Source organism: Mastomys coucha, unplaced genomic scaffold (assembly GCF_008632895.1).
Source record: "Mastomys coucha isolate ucsf_1 unplaced genomic scaffold, UCSF_Mcou_1 pScaffold21, whole genome shotgun sequence".
In the NCBI taxonomy this organism is placed as follows: domain Eukaryota; kingdom Metazoa; phylum Chordata; class Mammalia; order Rodentia; family Muridae; genus Mastomys; species Mastomys coucha.
Window position 1 is genome coordinate 150,189,425 of NW_022196904.1, and position 17,089 is coordinate 150,206,513.

Sequence of the window (17,089 nt, forward strand, 5' to 3'; positions counted from 1 at the left end):
AAAAAAAAAAAAAAAAAAAAAACTAAACTAAAAACTTTAAAAACTGACAAGTAAATTTCGTATTCTATCTGAATCAGTTCTGTTTCCTAAGTGTCAAGTAGGTTCTTTCAGGTGGCAAAGACATTTTCATGTGTACAGAGGGAAGGCTGTATATGCTCATTCTATGATGAAGGATAAGTTAGAAGTTCTTGGGGGATACACAGGCATAGCAGAGTGAAAATTGTGGACACGGGGCTTTGGAGTCAGCTTGTCTCTATTTGGATCCTAGTTCTGCCACTCATACTAACACTGTCTTGGACTTAACTCAGCTTCCGTATCAGTCAAATGCTGTGTGAGGGTTTTTACTGTTAGGAGGAAACACCATGACCAAAAGTAAGTTGGAGAGGAACAGGTTTACTTTAGCTTACAGTTTATTAGTCCATGTTTGAGGGAAGCCAGATTAAGATCTCAGGACAAAAACGAGAGGCAGGAACTGAAGCAGAAGCCTATCAGGAGGGCGTTTTACTGGTTTCTCATGGCTTGCTCAGCCTGCTTTCTTATGCCATCTAGGACCACCCAGCCCTTGTCAGATGAGCCTACCCACATCAGTCATCAATCAAGAAAATATTCTATAGGCTTGATCACAGGCCAATCTGCGGGGGACATTTTCTCAATTGAGGTTCCCTCTCTTCCAAAATGACTCTAGTCTGTGTCAAGTTGACATAAAAACTAGCCAGCACAGATGGTGACTATAACATTTCCTGCTTCAGAGGGAGACTGGGAGGATTTAATGAGTCAATACACATGGTTTCATAGTGCGACCTGCTGTCTGCTGACGACACACATGATAGCTATTGTATTAGTTACTTTCCAGTCATTGCAACCAAAATGCCAAAGTAGAACATCATGTGCAGGATTTGTATTTTGGGTCACAGTTTCAGAAGCATCAGCTCATCCTGGCATGGAGGGAGTGGTTGGGCAGAGGAAATTATTACTAAGGCAGACAGGAAGCAGAGGTGGGGGGTGCATGTGAAAATAGCAGAATGTAACTGACTTTTAGTTATTTTGACGAGACCCTCAGGTCATGTGACCATAGTATTTCAGGTTCCCTGTGATGGTTTAGATGACAATAGCTCCCAAAGGCTCAGATAATTGATCCTTTGGTTTCTATTGGTAGAACTGTTTTGGGGAAGGATTAAGGGGTGTGTGGTCTCTGTAATTTCAAAAGCCCATGCCAAACCAGGTTCTACCCCTCCATGCCTCCAACTTTTGGATATGGATATAAGCTCTCAGCTATTTCTCCAGAGCCATGCCTGTCTACAGCCAAACTAACTCCTTGCCAAGATAGTCATGGACTTGTGCTCCCAAGTAAATGCTTTCTTTTATAAATTGTCTTGGTCATGGTGTCTGTTAATAGCAATAGAAAAGTAACCAAGACATCATCAGCACATTCAGGATGGGTGTTTCTTGCTTATTTAGACATCTCTGGAAGTGCCCTCATAGACATAACCAAGTAGACAATGAAAGTTGAGCAGTAATGCTTCAAGTTCCACATATTGCTTTTTTCAAGGAGTGAAAGGGGGCTAAAGGTCACACTCTGTAGAGGATGTGGGCAGCAGATAGCCAATTTAGTCTTTAGCCAATCTCCGAAATCTGATCCTGACCACACTGTATGTTAGTTATTTCATGAGGCAATTAGCCATTTGCTTTTATTGGAAGGGGAATGAAAAACATGATGAATTTTTGTTTTCTTGTGACAATACAGTTGCTTATTGACTGCTCAGAGACTAGACTCCCATGTTATGGTTCTTCAGGCCTTTCCTACTTCTGCTATGAGCAGAGTATATGGGAGATTAAAAGCACAAGCTCAAGACCAATTCGTTGGTGGTTACTCTTTTGACTAGAGGCAGGGAACTAGAGTCTGGTTTTGGAAAGTGAATGTTGACTCCTTGGCTTTTTTTCTGCTAAAAGTTCAGGTCTTGGCAGAGTCTGACTCCTATCCAGTTCTGCCTCTTCTATGGGATTTAAGTCTACTTTATATTGTTTATCTGTAGAATGAGCTAAATAGCTAACGGACACTGTCAGCAACATCACCGAGAAAAGACAGCTTCATTAAACTGTGTTGTCTTTGAAGAGGCTGGCTGAGACATCCTATCAGCTGTGGGAATGGAAGGGCTGGTGGGGCTCTACCACTCTATAGTTAGGCAAGGCCAGGAGGCCATACAAACACAGTGCAAGCACTTGGCAGAGCCCAGAAGGGCCCAGTGGAGAAAGCAGCATGCAGTCACTTATTGCTCATTAATATCATGTACTGCAGTTGAGGGACCCACATTTCAAAGGGAGCTCAGAGCAGCCTCAGCAGCAGTTAATGGTTCAACAACTTTTTAAACAGCCGGGGATGTTTAAAAGAAGCACTTGGAGATGGAGGGGGTAGTCAATTTGAAATCGTCATGAAATCCTTCACATCCAAATAATCTCCATCACAGAACTAGACAGAAGATCTATAAAAGGGCATCTCACATTCCTTTCTTTTTTTCAGTGGAAAGTGTTTCTTATAAGAAGGAAGCTTTACCTTATGTCTACTGAGGTCTACAAGAAGAAGAAACTGCTATTTGAGCAGAGACAACAATCCTATGATTCTCTCTAGACAGTGGTTTTTTTTTTTTTTGACAGAATTCACATTTTTAAAACTGATACAACTGATGTTAAGGAAATGGGACAAGCAGAAGGTAAAACAATCCATCAGGATATTGTCCATCCTCACAAAGAAAGCCAACAATGGCTTGATTTAAGTGGAAGATGGAAAAGGCTGAATACATCCATCTCACCTGTCCAGGTTCACAGTGTGTGTGTGTGTGTGTGTGTGTGTGTGTGCGTGTGCGTGTGCGTGTGCGTGTGCGTGTGCGTGTGTGTGTGTGTGTGTGTGTGTGTGTGTGTGTGTGTTTATAACCAGACCTAGGTATTTGGATTAAAATAATATTGAACTTGAGACTCCTTTCCAGGTCATAAACTCTTTCCATCTTCTTTTCTGCCTATTCTTGACATCTGTTTTTGTGACACATGTTCTTTCTACCTGGCCATTGGTAGTAACAGTAGAAGTGGGTATTTGTCTCATCTGAGACTGGGATCTGGAATCAGACTGATAGCCTCAAGGTACTGTCTAAATGTAGCCAAGACTCCAAGTAACTTAAAGAGCTAAATGCTGGTTGTATAGCCCCATGAGGATGAGGAAGCAGAGAGTACTGGGATTCAGAGAGGGAGAGAGAGAGAGAGAGAGAGAGAGAGAGAGAGAGAGAGAGAGAGAGAGAGAGAGAGAGAGAGAGAGAGAGACAGAGACAGAGAGACACAGAGAGACACAGAGAGACACAGAGAGACACAGAGAGAGAGACAGAGAGAGACAGAGACAGAGAGAGACAGAGACAGAGAAGGAGAGACACAGAGAGAAACAGAGAGACATAGAGAGTGACCAAGGAAAAGAGCGTGAGAGACAGAGAGAAAGCCACAGAGAGAAATTAGACACCAGAAGATGGATAAATGTAAGGTGAAAAAATCTTAAGGCTTCCTAATTCCAGTATCTTCATGAGTGGGAATTGCTATTTTTTTCTTTTAAACTTTAGATTCGATCATACTTTTCTACTGCTTAATTTCATTGCATTTATTTTTTAGCTCAGTTAAATTTGAGTCATGTTATGTGTCACTAAAGAATCCGAATGAATAAACCAACTGCAACTTGAGGATTGAAGGATAATATACTGAACCCTCTCCTGATTTACAGATGCTTAACCTGATGGGCAGTGTTTGGAATTTTGTGGTCTTACAGTGTGTGCTGTTCCATTATAAGCAGCTAAACAGGCATACATAATCTGGTCTCTTAAGGAGTCCCTGGAAGAAACTGCCATTAGATTTGAAATTTAAAATTTGGAGACTCTGTTAAGGCATTTTATATAATTCTGCTCATTCTTGCTTTATTCCCCTATGTATTTACAGCTGTGTAGATGCCTAAGGGGAGCTTGGGGATGTCCCAGATGTGGTTACAAAGGTATTTTACATTGTGATATTCACTAGGCAATATAAGAATTTGTAAAACAAAATACAGACATTTAAGATTACAGAAAAATTCTTACCCAAGTAGAAAAGAGAATAGCGAGATTGAGGACACAACCCACACAATCCAACCAGGACAATCTTATTTTCTGGTAGGCTTGACTGCTTATTTCAGATGGAATGGACCCCTATCCTCTAGTTACCCAAGTAGGAATTCTCAGAGCACCTTCAGACCACACTAAGATTATACACTTGGGAAGGGATATGCACATGTGGCCCCAACCTTAGATTATTAACAAAAGAAACGACTATTTCTGACCCCATGGAGAACACAATGAAAAGAAGTGTGGATGGCTTTCTAGTTTCAGTGTTCGCTGAATGGATACTATGGGCCAAACAGTTCTTTCTTCTAGTTTCATTTCACAGTGGGGCTGCTGCTGCCTGGTCCTCATGGGTAGATACATCGACGCTTAGTTAAGAGTGGTCAGGGATGATGTTAGCAATCTTTCAAACACTAACATGTAAAATAGAGTTAAATCTTCCATGTTCTAAGCTTAGTAACTTAGGTTCTTATGTTCCTATTCATGCTATAAGTAGACAAAGGAATGAAAAATTTAGTGATTCTGTTAGTTTCTCAAGCTCAGCCAGTCTAGTGCAAAATTCTTGGGAAGGTAGAAACCTTTGGAGGGGTTGAGGGTGCCTCTGAGTTTGTTAATCATTTAGGTGTGGGCACCCACAAATTGTTTAGGTGTTGATAGTGGGTTAGGTTTAAATTCTAACTTTCTCTAAATTATAATTCTTCACACACTGTCTCGTTTTAGATGAGGTTTTGATTGATTGAGCTTTCAAGTTATCCTTTTGTAAAGTAAGATGACAAGATTATAGCTTAAAAACTCAACCTATCTGCATCTATCAGTACAGTGTTGCACACAATAAGTTCTCAGCCACTGTGAATTCTTCATTGAATTGACCACTCATGTAATATCTATCTCCATTGCTTTTCATTATAATCAGATCAGTACTTTTTTGAGCTCCACATCATGTGACATTATATTTCATATACACATATATTGCATATTTCATCTGCAATAAAGATTTGTGACATAAGTAAAACCACTATGACTTAGGAACATTATTTCCATGTGAGATCTTTTTCTGCAGTGGAAGGTGATGGCTGTGATGTCATGTGAATAGGGCAGTCATTGCTTCCTGCAAAGTTAGGGCTTTGTAGTGTTGTGTTTCAGCTAGAAGGGTAAAGCCATGCTCAGCTCTCTCACTTAGATAAGAGGTTATGTTCAAAGAGAAGGAAATGACAGTCTGTGTCTTGGCTCGGCAGAAGATATGAACTTGAGAGTCTAAATCAGCAATATCCAATAGAAACATAGTAGAGAATTTGATAATTTTCATACTTCTCATTACAACTTAGGGTGAGAACAGAACTACAGGCATTTCTACTTGGAGAATTGCTTGGGAAAAATAATTATATAACAGAGGAATATCTTGTGACTTTAATAACCCAGGAGGCACAGAGGAGAGACTGAAGTGGCCAAGGCCTATTGTCAGATGTGCTTCCAGCTGTGGACCAGACCCAGAGACTTCCTCAGGGGAAGAGTGGGAAATGGACTTGAGGACAAGATTCAGTGAGACACCCAGTTCTGCGCTTTGTCCTTCACTGTGAATATAGTGTCACAGCATAATCTATCTTGGATTGGTCCCACTTCTTCTCTGCCTCTGCCCCTATGGTCAGACCAACAAGAAGGAAAGACGCTTAATGACTTATAGTGAAGGATGACAGGCCAGAGGCCTGAAATGACATCCCTCTTCACAGTTCAGACATTTACTACTGATCTCCCTCCATCTTCTCTGCGTAAACAGTTGTCCTCCACTGGACCCTGAACCTCATAGATCTTCCCTTAGGAAGCAAGCCTTCTGAGTCAGGTCAGGCCTTGCTACATCAGGACCTGAAGCTGGCCTGGAAAGCTGATAGAGAGGCTGACCCTTGGAAAGACATACCATCAACACTGCATGCTGTAAGCTTTGGTTTAAAAGATCACTCCAGACAACATAGTTATGGTATACATTGTAAGTTTGAGTCTGCAAGATGAGACAAAAAAAAAAAATCAGCCTTTTCTCTTCATCTTGACAGTGGAAAACATCTAACGAGTCTTTAAAATAACCACATTGGACTGAGCAGTGGAGGGCAAAGAGAATGTCTGGAAGAACCTTTGTTTTTTTTTTTTTGTTGGGACATCAAAGGATGTTATACTGAGGAGATCTTAAAGACAAGGCAGTCCAGCCTACTTGTTTCCCAGACAAGAGAAGTGAAGCCAAGAAACAGATGGGCTGCCTCCTCTAGTCATATGGGACTTAAAAATATATATCTCTATTTATTTTTTCATGAGTTTTCATGAAAGTGACCAGTGTTATCTCATTTCCTGTCTTCTCAAATTCGGGATCCTGCCCAATCTAACTATTATTTATAGTGTGAATAAGCCCTCTACTTTCCTACCTCTATAATGCCCATTCTCTCCACTTTCCCATTGTCCACTTCCATCTTGTGAAAAGTTTCCACTCTTCAGTGATGATCTCAAACATATCATTTCTTATATAGACATTACCTTACTGACATAAAATTCCTTCTGCCAACACCAACCCTATCCCAATAAACAGTAGTTCACATATACCCTTTTATGAACTAGATGGAATACTTATAAATTGTCTCGCTTAGTCTTGTAACTACCCAAGACACTGCTGGGCCTTTCAGTCCTGTTGAATAGTGTGTTTGGAGTTCTCAGTTAACACGTCTTATAGCTGGGATAGTTTATTAAAATATGGTATATATTAACATGCTTATGAGGAAAGGAAAATCTATTCTCTAACATTTTTTTTTTGCCTTTAATATCTTTCCAAATGGCAAAAAAAAAAAAAACCCTGATTAATATATAGACACTGAAGGCTCCTAATTAATGGGTACAGACATCTAAATTCTCAAACCCTTATTAGATTGAAGTTTGGTCCAAAACATAAAGTATTGCTCCCTAAACTTTAATGTCAAAGTGTGTTGAAAGTGTGTTGGAGTTCATTCTTTCAGGAGGAAGTTCAACAACTGTATGGATCCTGTGCCTTTATCTTGTTATTGTCTATACCTATTCTGGGTCAATCAGGCAACTGGTAGAAACATTTTTTTTAAAAAAAATTTTAATAAAAGAGGCTGACTGATTCCATATTTAACCTAGGTCTGTGCCCTAGAATACAACATTTTAAGTTTGTATGCTCGTTCTTAGAAATAGTTTTATATTTTTTTCCATGGGTTTTATAAAGAATAAATGTTGAGAATGCCCATTGTCCCATGATGTAATAAGGAAGCTTTTTATAAAGATGAGAAGAGTCTACAGTGGGTGGAGTGGTTTTAAACTTAGTGAAAAGAATTCCTTTGGAAGAGATCTGTTGGTGGGTGCTGGTTTTCCTTGGATCTTAAATGTTCTCCAAAGGTACATATGCTAAATACTTGTTCACAAGCTGCCAGTGGTGCTGTTGGGAGGCAGTGAGAGCTGTAGCAAATGGGGCTTAGAGAAAGGATGTGAGGTGACCAAGGACATGGCATTCTGGAGACATTGGGAGTGTTCCCTCTTCTTGACTTGTTCTTGGCATCTGGCTACCACATGAGCAAGTTCATTCGATCATGTGTTCCTGCTATGGTGTTCTGTCTCTCCAGAGGCCATAATATTACAATGAAGTGACCATGGCCTGAAACCTCTAAAACCAAGGAGCCCAAACAAACCACCTCTTCTTAGAAGTTGTTAGTGTCAGGCCTTTTATCATAGAGGCAGTAAGCTGAGTCACATATTGTCCCAAAGATGGATAGTACCCATGTCTCAAAAAGTGACTAGATGGATTCACTCCCTCCTCCTTGCACTTGACAATGGATCTAAAACTCAGACAAATGAAGTTATGTATCTGAATTTACTGGGGACAAATGGGAATCTATTCTTAACTATGTTTCGATCTTTCAATATTGGCATACCGTATCTCATTAATGTGATGGTTATTATAAAGAACTGTCTAAACAAGAACCCTGCATCTATATATGAATTCTGGTTATATGTTGTCATCTGGCTCCAGAGAATGGTTTACAAGAAATAATTCTTGTTTAGAGTTTTCCCTGTATCCAATCTTCTAAATATATATGTAAATATATACACACATACATATGTATATGTGTATATATATACATATATATATATACACACATACTCACACACATGTTTATATATGTTAAATATATATATATGTATATATGCATATATATTTGTTAAAAAGAATAGAATTGTGTATTTTTATCTTGCTAAACTTAAGAAAGCAGGTTTAAGCTAATTCATAGAATCAATGTTGTAATTGCTTTCTTGCCATCGAGTATATTAAAGTTGTCATTTTCTGTCTCTTTTCTAAAATCATAAGTAGTTCCAATCATGACCTAGAGGCCAGGATGTCTAAACAATAGTAAACATGTAAGCACCATCATTTAACCTCCTAGGAAGAGCCATAAGCTTAATCTTATAACACATCTGTTCAGAAACATGGGCTTTTTGCCATTCTTGTATAGATGTTGGGAGCATGGTTTAGGGACAGACAACTTTCCCAGGCAGAATAGCAAGATCTTTTGTTGAACTCTGTTTTAAGACCATAGGTTTACAAGGTAAATGTAGACACCAAACTTTTGAGAGATTCAAAACACAAGCAAGAAAAGTTTCTGGGGAGAAGAAAAAAGGGATGGTGAGGATAGAGTCAAAGTACATCATATATTTGTATCAAATATATATATGCATATATATATGGTATATATATATATATATATATATATATATATCAAAGTACATTATATTTTTGTATGAAAATGTCCTCATGAAACCTAGTATGCTATACTATGAATAATGCACCAAGAGAGAAGGAAAAATCCACTATATTGATTTACTGGATATGCTTATATCTATGAGCTAATGACTTATAGACTTATATGCAGATATTCATATCATTGCTTTTTCTGCCCAGAGATGCTAACTGTTGGTTCAAGCTTTACTCTTGACTGGATGGAAACTGAGGCACAGAGAGCAAGTGTCTTGCCCTTGGGAGAAGTTCTGTCAAAGGAAACTATCACTGTAAAATGGTGTGGAAATGTTCTTCCTGGTGATGTGTTAATTTTAACAAACTTTATCATAGTGAAGCAGCATATTTAACTCATGAGTTTTTTTTTTACAGCAGTTCTTAGTATGTGCAAAGTAAAATCTGATGGTGTCTCCAAATAGTCTTTTACCTCCCCCATTTTTAAAATAAAGAACTCCAAGAGCAGAGTGGGACATCTTAATGATAAAAATATAAAGAGTAGGATTTCTATTATCTTTAACCAAGAATAAGTTGAATTTCCCAGTTTCTTACATTCTGAAGATTTTAGTTCTTAAGAAATCAAAGATATGTTAAAATTTAAAATAATGTCTATCCTCTAAAAAATCCTAGTACTTGAGAAATCAGTTTAAGATTTAAAATAATGTTGAATGTCAATTACTCATAATTATTTTTCCTTTTTCTGTGATCACTTTACTTTGGTAAACAACTTTTCTGCTATACTAATCTGTTGTGTAACTGTTTCCTCTGAAATTGAAACATCCAGTACTGAAGGGAAAGCACCTTAAACGAGGAAGTAAACAACTCAATAGCTTCAGGAAGTCCCTGAAACTGAGCAGATTCCCTAGGCAGAGTAAGCAATAAAAACAAAGTTACTCTGAGACTGGCAGAGCTAAGCTGCAAAGACTCTGAAGAGTCATGCAGCAAAGAAGCCTCTGGTACCAGGGCAGCTGCCTGGGAGAAGCAGAAACCTGTAGAGCTGTCTGGAGGAGGTTTAGACCATGGTTGCATGGAAAGAACATCTTCTACCCTGTTAGCTGCCTATAGGGTACACAGTGTGCTCCAGCTTCCAGTTTTTGTGATATGTCACCCAAGATGGAGTGGGCCTTGGTGATTCAGTTGTCTCTGAATCCTTTCTCTTCCCGTAAGTAACTCCGCACCCCCACCATATTCCTATAAGGAATTCCAATAAAACTCTGTGTTCACTGAGTTGGACTCTGGTAGTATGAGTGCTCTGGTGTGGGTTTTCTTTCTGAATTTATTAGATGCGTGTGTTGCATTTCCCTAGGAAAAGCTGTCACACATCACCTTAAAATCCATCACTCTTAATTAAGATAAATCAAGAAACAGGTGTCACATTGCATGCATTTACCCCTAGTATGTCCACATGTTGAGATAACCTCAGGGCGAGACCATGTGAAGAGATCAGAGTGGAAAAGAAATTAAGAGGTCATCAGGCTAATCTTTCATCATGAGTAGGACTGTTAAGACACACCCGAGAGGCAACGGACAGTGACCAGAACCTGACAGTGGCAAGCTACTTCACATGGCAGCCCCCTCTTGTGTTCAGAGAGTCACACCCAGCATTTGATGCTCCTTTCTAATTTTGAATAAAAATCTAAGTGCTCCTAACCTTGGTCCAGACCTGACTTTATGGTACTGCAGCCTTTCCCTTGCTCGCAGATGAATTTGAAGACATGTTGCCCTACTTTAAGGTGGCTGTTCCAATGATGACGCTGACATACTCGAGGGGCTTTTGTTTTGTTTCCCTGTGCCTTGGTCTCTGGAATGTCAGTATGGTTCTTCTCCAGGTCAGCAATCCTCCCCAGCCAGGTATGATGGTATACACCTGCAATCTTGGTATTAGATAAGCTGAAGTGAGGAGTGCTGGGCATCCTGAATCCAAGGTCAGCCTGGGGGACATAACCAGGCCCTGTCTAATAATCAACCAACCAACCAATATGCAAAACAACTCCTCAAACAAAGCAACTGTTTTCTCAGTGTCTCAGAATTTACTGAATTCCCTTTGAAAAAGCTTGTGTTCACATTTCTGCAGCCTATGCTGCTGAGAAATTGTGCCTGTTCATGTGCGGCTCCTTTGGGGACAGCCGGCCTGTGACCTGAAGACTTACCTTTGCCAGGGTCTCATCATCCAGGTGATTCTTCTGAATCACATGTTGAAGTGCAAAATAAATTTTTTCCTGAAGCTTCTGGACTTTTCTTGGTTCTATCAGCCAGGCTCGGTCTGACAAGGGAAAAAGCCAAAGAATAAGGAGAGGGTGCATAAACTTTGCTTTGTTTACCTACATATATGAACACTGAGTTTCAGACCATCTCAAATCACGTATCTGTAAGTTGCTTTTGAGGCTGTGTATTTTCATATGAAACGTGAATATCTTATAAATAATGAGGTGAAGCTGACCACACATGGTGTAATGATACAGAGAGGCCATTTGGTTCAAACAAACTCCTTCTTTGCCTAGTGTTGGTGACTGTTTCAATGTCTCTTCCTTTCTCCAGACAGATGCTTAGACATTCTTTCAAAGCAGAAATAATTTTGAAACCATATAGGAATGCTGTTAATAATTACAGTCCCCTTCCTTAGCTTGAGTTATTCCTTCATCAGATATAAAGCTGATGCCATGCTATAATTTATAGAGCACCCACATCGATTTCAGAAACAAACGCCTGAGTCCAAGTTTCCTGTATTGAATTAAGCGATAGGTTACCCCCTCTCCTTTTCTTGCTCCTGTACACTTCCTTTTTCCTAATGCCTCCCCCCAATTCATTCCTTTCATTTTCTTTTTTCTGATTAGATTTATAGACCATGGTGACAAAATGTGCTCTAGTATTGTTTCCTTAATTTGGTCAAGAGACTCTGGGAGTCTCCAAATGGTGAACAAATACACATGGAAAAGCACTTGGCCGTGATCCTCCTGAACATAGTTCAGGTCAGGTGAGAAACTTGACTCGGTAATCCTAGACAAAGCAAGGACAAGTCAAGCCAAGAGTTAAGCAAACCCTTACGTAAGTGAGCACAAAGGACTTCAGTGACAATTGTCAATCAGAATAAATTAAGTTTCCTTTCCCTTCCCTAAGCTATTTGGAAGTAAGTAGACAGTAGCTATTAAGTCAAAAGTCTGGGGAAAAGTGGGGTCTGACTTGAGAGGACACAGATCGATCTTCTGTCTCTTATAAGCAGAGCACAATGCAGGGATGACAAAACAGGGCCCTTGATATCGTGAAGCCTTGGAGCGTGGGTCAGCTGCCAGGGTTGAAAGACTCCCCACCAGGTGGAGAGTAAGACAAACAGAATGCTTCCAAACTCTTCAGAGAATGAGGAGGACAGCATCAATATTTTTAAAAAGAGCCCAAATAGTTCAGTTGATTTTTAACTCAGGAAGAACAGCCTTGCCTCCTGGGATGGTCATTTCCGTGGCTTTTTCAAGATGGCATGTCTTCAGCATTTACTGCTAGGATATTACTGCTTTCTGTAAATGTGCTCAAAGAGGAAAGGGAATCTTTGTAAGGCTCTTCCTTTGAGTGAGTAAGAACCAGAGGGGGGCTGTCTGTCTCTTGCTTCCATAGAGCCCATCTTCCACAGAGCAGAGCTCAGGGTAGAGAATTAAATGTCAGAACATGGGAGGGCATTATTTGGTTTAGAGTTGCTATTTAAAAAGGACTGTTTGTGGTTCTAGGCCTTTCTGTTCTGATGAAAAGGGTCAAATGAAAACCAGAAACAGAAATTTGAAGACTTGATTGGACTTTCAGTAATCATATTGTGAGAAAGATAGCCTTTGCATAAGAGTGTGCAGAGGCACCTATTTGTAATCATAGCTAGGATGACATGACAGAGATATGATAAAATTCAAACTATGATATCATTTGAAATGTAAATGAATAAAATGATTAATAAAAATAAAAATAAAACTATGTTAAAACTATTTCTTCCAACATTACTGAAAAAACATTTGGGTGTAAGTAAAGAGATGAATCTCAGAGGGAAATGGATTACAGAATGAATTAATCTGAAAAATGGAAAGAATTCATTCTTCACTCAAGAGAACTGACAGTGAGCGGTGATGCTACATATGTAACAGACAGCTGCTCAAGTGACTGGTCGAAGACGGAACACATATTTATTATCACATTATTTGCATTATATTGTTATGATTATGTATTACTAAGCTATTTATTGTTGCACTTCAAGCTGGCATGAAAGTCCATCTGGTGCTAGAGTTTGAGTCAATCCAGAAATGTCACGTTTTACCTGTGGAAAACAGTTTAGTAATTTACTGCATTTTAGAGCTAGGGAAGGTGTTAGCCCTGACCCCTTCCAGAGTCTATTGTCTTATTTTATCAGTGAGGCAATTACTGATAAAGCCTTGGAGTTACACAGATCCATGATGGTATGAAGCCATGTCTGAGATTCTTCCTTTTCATCAGGCAAGCCCCCCTCCACAGCTAAGCCTTCTACTCAGAAACACTTAATACTGCTAAGGATAGAGGCAATTCATTTGTCTCAAAAGACGATTGCAATGCATCATGGGTAGAAAAGTTTTTTTAAAAAAAGGTAATTAAAGTTCCTATACTTGGTCTTTGACTTAGGCATTTTCTGTAAGTTTCACTCTATTAGCCTCTACATTAAAAAATTATTTCCTTTATCCTTAAACCCGAAATAGAACCCAGATGCTCAGTTAAGCCACTATTCATTTTTCTTATTTGTTCAGGAATAATTTTGCTTACCTGGATCTGGGTTGATCCCTGCCACATGTGACATTCTTGTGTTAGGAGGAAAATTGGCCATTAATAAATGTGAAGCTACTTGCCTTTGCATTGTCCAAAAATATCAAACAATTGCTAGAGAAAATGCAGTCCCTTTAAAGTTATTTCTCGAACGCTTTGGCTTGGGAAGGTGCAATTGATGTTAAAGATAGTGAAACAGGTTTGAAAAGAAGGCAGGGGACCGGCGCCTTCCTACCTGGGGATATCAGAACAGCAGAGGAGAACAGAGCAATCTCCTCCTCAGTCAGCTGCAAGGAACACAGATTCTTCGCAAAGTCAAATGCTTCATTCACTAGGTCATCAGAACCTGAAAGGAAGACGAAATCTTAAACAGAAATACTCGAGCTTGGAATGGTGCACAGCTAGAAACACCTCATTATCAAGTAGGTAGTCAGGGGTTTGCATATTAGAAACCTAGACTGGACATTTTACGTCCCCTGTCACATGAAGGGATTTGATGTTCAGTGTAGAATGAAGAAAGTGGGCCACATCTTTGCCAGGTGACTGAAGATAATCTTAGCGACAATGGGGTAAAATACTGGCTAGCGTGGATTCCATCTAACCTCAGCTGGGAACACCTAACCTGAGTCCTGAGAAATATCTGAAAATATTGCTACCTAAAAATTGTAAGTGAGCTGGATTTGGGGGCACATGCCAGCACTCAGGAGAATGAGGCAGGAGGATTGCAAGTTTGAGGTCAGCCTGGGGACACAGTGAGACTTTGTCTCAGCAACATGACTGTCTAGACATGAGCTGAACAAAGACAACAATAGATATGTCATAGGAGATGAAGGAAAGGCCTTGACACCTCAACCCTACACAAAGAGCTACAGACAACTAAGGGATTCTGAGAGTAGGAGAAATAGTCTTCCCCAGGAGTTGGTAAAATACCAAATGGTCATCCCTGAAAACAGACGTACAAGTAACATTACACTGAGGGAGAAGGTTATATTTACAAATATTTGTGTTTGTACATATACATATACGCTTGTAATAACAATTAATGAAAAACTCCATGAATTTGAAAGAGAGCAAGGAGGGGTATATAGGAGAGTTTGGATATAGGAAAGGGAAGAGAAAAAATGAAATCATTATAAGCTCAAAAAAGAATAGAAAAAAGAAAAAAATATTGAAGTTGTTTGGGAATCCTTTAGACTAAATCCACAGCTTTCACAGAAAACATAGAGCATTCTACACGGGGACTCAGGGAGTGTCACTGGAGTGTTACTGGGACCTGGCAGCATGAGGTATCCAGGGGCTTCAAACTAAGACTTCTTATACATTGCTAATGAGCTTTGTTAATTTTGTGTTCCATACCTCCCCCCTAAATTAGACAGATTTTTCACTGTCTAATTAAATGGCTCACGGGTCAGTTTCTTAGTCGTCGTGAATTTTGGCAAAATAGCATTGTATCTCTGCACTGATCTCTGTAAATGTTTATTTGATGAAGCTGGAAATATCCTGAGGCAGCTTGCCAAGAAGGCTTTTCCTTCTTTCTTGAAAATCTAGCCTCGAGAAGGACATGGATGCGTATCAGCTGGAGAAAGGGAATGTTGCCAGCTGATTGGGCTCGCTGTTGGTTGCCATATCAATTCACAGCACAAGGGGTGAAAGGGCCGTGGCTTCTTTGGTGTCCATGGGCAGCTATGGAACAAGTGGCCCTATCCTTTCCTGGCACCAGCCCATCTTTGCTAATGTTCTCATCCATGCCTCATCCTGACGACTGGATGTAAGGATACTCAGCACCTCCAAAGACTGGTCCTGCTTTTGTGGCTCACAAGAATTGTCTAGGGGCCACTCTGATCAGGTCAGTACCAACCCTGTCTGTGCTCCCAGAAACTCACAGTCTTCTGGGTAAAAAACAAGAACAGCAACAGTCTCTTGTGGTAATTACACAGAGTTAGTGCTCTTTATCTTGACCAGTGATTATGAATACTTAAGAAACTTACAGGTCACTCCTATAGACCACCAACGGTCTGCGCAATATGTTCCATAGAGCAGTTAAGCAGCAGCTAGAAACATGATGGTAATACAAAGAGTGGTCTAGAGTGGAAATAGTTCATTTAGCATTAGACTTTGCTTATTTCCATAAGGCCATAGTTGTGCCAATTTTAATAGGGTTCATGGTTCTCTCCTTTCCTGATTAGGAACTGTAATTAGAGGAACTGAAAAGTTGGGTAGAATACTGGACACTCACCTGGTCTAATGCCAATCAAATAATGAGATCCTAACTTCTACCAAAGAGTCAAGGCATATAATTTGCTATTATAGTATAAGTATATAGAAGCTGAAGACACTTAGTAAAATTGTGGTATTATCCAAGGGAAACTTACCTAAGGCTTTGAACATTTGCATTCCTCCATATTTTCCTTCAAACAGAACAGTGTTGTTTAATGGGTTGAAGGCACGACACATTCTCACTAAAACCACTTCCAAGCAACCTATGAGATAAAATAATTAAAAATGCACACGTGTATGTCATATATCCAACAATAAAGTGGTCCTTAGTGCATATTATACAGAGTTAAATGAATTAAAATGCTTATGCATCTATCATATATACAACAATAAAGTAGCCTTTAGTGGATAGTATACAGAGATAAAAATTAAAAATGTATACATGTATGTCATTTATCCAACAATAAAGTGGCCCTTAATATGTGTTATACAGTTAAAAGAATTAAAAATGTATATGGGTATATCATATATACAACAATAAAGTGGTCTTAGTGCATATGAGGTATGAAATATTTTACAATTTTACTGTTTTGATACATGATCTCCCTATGTAGCCCATATCAGCTTTATACTCAAGATCCTTCTATCTCAGCCCCCCAAGTTCTGGGATGTGCCATCAACCTAGGACATTTCAAGAGATTCCTTCTTCAAAAGTAATCATTTTAGGGGCCCAGAGAGATGACACAGCTGTTGAGAGCACGTGCTGCTGCTAGGTTCCCAGAACCATGTCAGGGAACTCAGGTTCCGGGGATCCTATCCTCTCTTCTGAAGGTATTTCTACACATGTGGAAAATTATTAGACAGAGTGATAATTTTAGAAATCAAGATCTTTTGATGCTTTGGTAAATAAAGAGAATATGTTTCAAAGAGGGATAAAATGGAAGGCAGATAATATTTCTTTCTTTTTGTTTGACTTTTGACTAATTTTAAATTTCACTCCAGCCTTTGAACTTTTATAATTGATAAGTGGTCCAGGAAGTGTCAGCCACATCTAGTCTATGAGCTTTGGTATGGTCCCAGAAAAAAGCTGGAGTAGCCATTCTAATATCAAATAAATCGACTTTCACCCTAAAGCTATCAAAAAAGATAAGGAGGGACACTTCATATTCATCAAAGGTATGATCTACCAAGAGGAACTCTCAAT

At 39.3% G+C, this 17,089-nt stretch overlaps 1 protein-coding gene across 2 annotated transcripts in view; it reads right to left on the reverse strand.

Annotated features, from left to right (window-relative positions):
* Rorb (RAR related orphan receptor B) overlaps nucleotides 1-17,089 on the reverse strand; it is a 184,243-nt gene that overhangs the window by 6,450 nt on the left and 160,704 nt on the right. For both annotated transcript variants that reach the window (XM_031389894.1, XM_031389893.1), the window contains exons 7-9: nucleotides 16,041-16,148; nucleotides 13,904-14,014; nucleotides 11,055-11,167 (exon numbers count right to left, since the gene is read on the reverse strand). In XM_031389894.1, the coding sequence (XP_031245754.1) occupies nucleotides 11,055-11,167; nucleotides 13,904-14,014; nucleotides 16,041-16,148 (332 nt within the window). The remainder of the gene's footprint in view (nucleotides 1-11,054; nucleotides 11,168-13,903; nucleotides 14,015-16,040; nucleotides 16,149-17,089) is intronic.